The sequence below is a fragment of the Egretta garzetta genome, unplaced genomic scaffold, assembly GCF_000687185.1.
Source record: "Egretta garzetta isolate BGI_Z169 unplaced genomic scaffold, ASM68718v1 scaffold576, whole genome shotgun sequence".
NCBI classification, from domain to species: Eukaryota; Metazoa; Chordata; class Aves; order Pelecaniformes; family Ardeidae; genus Egretta; species Egretta garzetta.
The window spans coordinates 130,887-136,025 of NW_009260074.1; the positions used below are offsets into that span (position 1 = coordinate 130,887).

The following is a 5,139-nucleotide window of genomic DNA, read 5'->3' on the forward strand; positions in this document are numbered from 1 at the left end:
CCCCCAGCCGCTCCCCAGCAGCCTGGGGCTCCAGCCCCCTCCCCAGCTCCGCTGCCCTTCTCTGGACACGCTCCAGCCCCCCCAGCTCCTTCGCGCAGGGAGGGGCCCAACCCTGACCCCAGCACTCGAGGGGCGGCCCCCCCAGTGCCCAGCACAGGGGCACGCTCCCTGCCCTGCTCCTGCTGGCCACACCACTCCTGAGACAAGCCCGGATGCCGCTGGCCCCCTTGGCCACCTGGGCACCCTGCTGCCTCCTATCCAGCCCCCTGGCGACCAACACCCCCGGCTCCTTTTCCGCCATCACAGAGCGAGGTAAAAACAATTAAAAGAATTGGGGAGGAGGAGCGGTTTAAAAGCACAGCGTTGCAAACTTCATGCCAACTTCCGAGCGGAGGCAAGTTGGTGAGCTGGAAAACAGCTCCGCAGGCCGCAGCTGACTCGAGAGACCGAGCACGGCACCCCAAGACGCGGAGATAAACGAGGTTTGGGGGGTGTTTTTTAGCACGTACCTTGCCAGCTCGTCGCGTTCGTCGCGTAGGTACCTGAAGGGGACAAAAAGGAAAGAGTACTTCAGCCCTAAAAGCAACCAGGTTGAAAGTTCAGAGACTGAGAATACATATTTCAGTTTAATTGCTGGTAGAAATGATGGGTTCGTTGGCACGGAACAGGAAAGGAAGAAACTGGGACAACCAAGAGGTAATTATCAAAGTGAATTGGATAATATATACTTTTTTTCATGTTTTTTGAAACGCTTTCCAATATTTGCATTTGAGAACAACCCAAACAATTCAAGAAAACCCCGTGACTAGCAGCAAAACCACAGCAGAAGCAAATACGTTCGTGATAACTATGGATTTCACAAAATCCCAGCCTGGCCGGGGTTGGAAGGGGCCTCAGAGCTCACCCAGTGCCACCCCCCCACCCAAGCAGGCTCACCCAGAGCAGGGGGCACAGGACAGCGTCCAGGCGGGGGGTGAAGATCTCCAGAGAAGGAGACTCCACAGCCCCCCTGGGCAGCCTGGGCCAGGGCTCGGGCACCCTCACAGTCAACAAGTTCTTCCTCACATTCAACTGGAACCTCTGCTGCTCTTATGGCACAAGCCAAACTGCGGATGTGGCGTACCTGGACTTGAGCAAAGCCTTTGACACCGTTTCCCATGGCATTCTGCTGGAGAAACTGGCTGCCCATGGCTTGCGTGGGCGCACCCTTTGCTGGGTAACAACCCAGTAGCTCCTCCTCCTCCTTGACCTGGGGAGCCCAGCACTGGGCGCAGAGCTCCAGGTGGGGTCTCATTGGGGCAGAGCAGAGGGGGAGGAGAACCTCCCTCGCCCTGCTGGCCACGCTCCTCTTGATGCGCCCCAGGACGCCCTTGGCCACCAGGGCACCCTGCTGGCTCATGGCCACCTTGTCGGCCAGCAGGACCCCCAGGTCCCTCTGGGCAGAGCTGCTTCCCAGCAGGGCAGCCCCCAGCCTGGACTGGTGCCTGGGGTCCAACCTCCCCAGGGGCAGCCCCCAACACTTGGCCCTGGTGGAACCTCATCAGGTTCCTCTGCGCCCAACGCTCCGGCCTGGCCAGGTCCCGCTGGACGGCAGCGCAGCCTCCCGGCGGATCGGCCGCTCCTCCCAGTTTGGTCTCATCACTGAACCTGCTGAGGGTCCACTCTGTCCCCTCATCCAGGTCATGGATGAATGAGTTGAACAAGACCGGGCCGAGTCCTGAGCCCTGGGGATCTCCACGAGCTCCCGGCCTCCAACCAGACCCTGCCCCGCCGATCCCAACCCTCTGAGCCCATGGCAGTTCCCCATCCATCTCCCTGTCCCCTCATCCAACCCACACTTGAGGAGCATCTCCCCGCTCCTGCTGTTGTTTGGGCTGGAAAGGAGTTGAAAGGAGCAAGCCTAAAATCCCAAATACCCCAGGACACGCTTCATTCTGCGGCGCTAATAAATCTCAGGAGCTACTTGTGATAGGACGCTACTCTGGCTACAAAGAAGAGAAAAATCCTAAATTCTACGCTAAAATTGCGATTTCCTAAGTCTATTTTTTTTATAGACGCACAACTCACCTTGAGTGTTGGTGGCCCCAGTGTTCCAGGTGCCATAACCTGCAAGAAAAAAAAGAAGGGAGCTGTTAGAAGGATCGCCTCTGCCATTATCCCGGGGTTTGTTTCTTCCCTTAAATGACTCTAAAAATAATAAAAATCTTAAATTAGAGCTGCACTTGCGCTTTTTATTGTTTGGGAACCCCGCCTGACGCTGGCCCGCTGCTTTATTTCGGATTCATTCAGCAATCTGAAGGAGATGTTTTGAATTTAAAAAAAAAAAAAAAACCAACGAAAATGTTTTGGAAGAGAAATCGGTTTTCAGAGGTGCTTGAGGTAACGACGGGGCAAAGCGACGTTTATACAGGAGAAAATCCGTGGGAGAAATCATCCGAAGAACCCAACCGGCGTCGAGCCGGGCCGTTTCGTTGCGTTACGCTAGCAGAAGCGTCCGTTTTCCTAGGGAATATCGGATATCCTCGTACGCCATCCAAGGTGACCACCGCTATTAGACAAGCCAATAAAATTCATCGAGCTCCCTCCCGCTTTTCCTCATTAATTACAAGATTCACGCTAACGAGGCGGCTTCGGTCTGGTCTCTCACTCCGAAACAGCGGCACGAGGAAGGATTTGTCCGGGTGGAAGACGCAGCGAAAGGCCACGACACACGGGAGCTCCCGGCGGCGACTTCACCAGCTCTTTTAGTTCCCAGCAGCCGCCGTGATCTGGTTTTCTCACCAAAATAAATCGTTTCCCAATTTTAAAACCTTTTCCCCAAGTTTCCAGGGTGGGATGCGCATCCCCGGCACCGCAGAGATCCCTGGAAGAGCTGCCAAGAGCTTGGCAAACACCTTCATCGGCACAAAGGGCAGCGGATAAATAAGCTCCGCGCCGCAACGAAACCTTGAGATCACCGAAATTCCAGTTTGAAATCCAAAGATGCACGCCGGGTGTTTGGCTGAAAACATTTCCAAGCCTTTTGGCTGCCGCTTCTCTGCGGGAAAAGCTTTTTTTTTTTTTTTTTAAAATCTTTATTTATTATTCTGATAAAATAAGTTGGTTCACAAGCAGCGGCTTCCTATGGATCCAAATTATTTCGACACCCACTGTTATCACCCCAAATTTCTCCCCATTTCTTTCCTGGCCTTGCCTCCCCCCCCAGACCCACACTTTCCCTCCCCTTCAGCAACCCCAGCTCCCTCCAAACTTTCCCCAGCTGCACAAGCCCAAAAATCCCCCCCACCCCCTTCCTTCTTTTAAGGTTCACCCTGCTTTTCCACACCTGAAGGCACCAATTTCACCAAACCCTTCTATTTTTTAGAGGTGGCCCCCAGTTTTGCTATTCTATTTTCGGAATCAGCTCCCAGTTTCACAAAATATTTCTCAGAGGCAGCCCCCACTTCTGCAAAACCTTTTCTTTTTTGGAGGCAGCCCCCAATTTTGCAAAGCTTTCCTAGTTTTTGGAAATGGCCCCCAATCCTGTCAAACTTTTCTATTTCTGGAAACAGCCCCCAAGTTTGCAAAGCTTTTCTGTGTTTTTGAAGGCAGCCCCCAATTTTACAAAGCTTTTATAATTTTGCTGCCAGCCCCTGATCTTGCAAAAACTTCTATTTTTTGGTGGTGGCCCCCAATTTTGCCAAACTTTTCGACTTCTGGAGACAGCCCCCAGTTTTGCAAAGCTTTTATGATTTTGGCAGCAGCCCCCAATTTCACAAAGCTTTTCTATTTTCTGGAGAGGACCCCCAATTCTCCAAAGCTTTTATTTATTTTGGAGGTGCCCCCAATTTTGCAAAGCTTTGATGTTTTTTGGAAGCGGCCCCCAATTCTGTCAAACTTTTCGATTTTTGGAGATAATCCCCTATTTTACAAAGCTTTTATTTTTTGGAGGCAGCCCCCAATTGGCCAAAAACTTTGCTTTTTTGCCAACGACCCCCAACTTTGACAAACTTTTCTGTTTCTGGAAACAGCCCCCGATTTTGCAAAGCTTTTCTATTTTTGGTGGTGGCCCCCCATTTTGCCAAACTTTTAGACTTCTGGCGACAGCCCCCGATGTTACAAAGCTTTTAGGTATTTTTGGAGGCAGCCCCCAATTTTGCAAAGCTTTTCTTTTTTTTTTTTTGGAGGCAGCCCCCAATTTTGCAAAGCTTTTCTTTTTTTTATTTTTGGAGGCAGCCCCTAATTATCCAAAATATTTTCTTATTTTTTTTTTTGCAACAACCCCCAACTCTGCCAAGATTTTCTATTTCTGGAGACAACCCATGATTTTACAAAACAGCCCCCAGCACGAACCCATCCAACACCCACCAAGGACCTACAGGACCCCTCTCCCTCCTAACTCCTTTATTTTCGTGGTGGGCAACCACCTTCGGCACGCAGAACCTAAAGGAATCGCGGGCGAAACGGTTACCACCGTATTTTTGACCTCTGGAAACCGCAGCGCCAGCAAAACAGGAACTGCAACACGCAAACGCCTCTCCAAATCAGACACCCCACGACCAAGTCGTTTCCTTTCTCACCGTCGGCTTTTTCAGGTCGAGTCGCTCGCCGTTCGGCGTCGCTTTCCAGCGGGACGGTGCTGGGATGTGGTTTTCCACATTTTTTTTTTTTCGAGACAGAGGACAGATATTAAGGCTAAAACCTTCAATCCACTGACCGCAGCCGCCCCAAAGCCTGGCTTTAAATCCACGGCTCAATTTGAGCGCTCGCCTCCTCCAGCACGTCAGCTCCCCTCTTGCAAAGGAAGACGCCGTCGGGTTGAGTGCCACCAAAGCTCCAGTTTGTCACAGGCATCGTTCCAGCTCGACGCCCGACTCCGGGCACGCTCGTAGCCGGAGAAAAGCGGGAAGAGAAAGCGAAGGCAGCACAGGGAAGCTTTTCTCCGGGCAGGTCGCAGGGTTTCTCACCCAGCGACGCCATAAATAGCAGCAGCCCTCATGCTTTCGACCGCACGCAGGCATCGGATCAAAAGCCAGCTCCTCTCCTTCCATTTTTAAGCCGTTTTTGATAAAACCTTGGCTACGTTAGTTCAGGCAGCAAAAATAGCCTGGCCCCAGCACAAAACCTTGAGGAAAACGGAGGCTGCTCGGCCTGAAACAC

The 5,139-nt window shown here is 52.2% G+C and overlaps 1 protein-coding gene across 1 annotated transcript in view; it reads right to left on the reverse strand.

Moving 5' to 3' along the window:
- The window catches only part of AKAP8 (A-kinase anchoring protein 8), a gene marked incomplete at its 5' end in the record, with an annotated part of 31,132 nt that extends 26,464 nt beyond the window's left edge, over window positions 1–4,668 (reverse strand). The window contains 3 exons of the mRNA XM_035896786.1: window positions 510–542; window positions 2,068–2,106; window positions 4,560–4,668. Of these exons, the coding sequence (XP_035752679.1) occupies window positions 510–542; window positions 2,068–2,106; window positions 4,560–4,668 (181 nt within the window). The remainder of the gene's footprint in view (window positions 1–509; window positions 543–2,067; window positions 2,107–4,559) is intronic.
- Window positions 4,669–5,139: the final 471 nt, after the last annotated feature.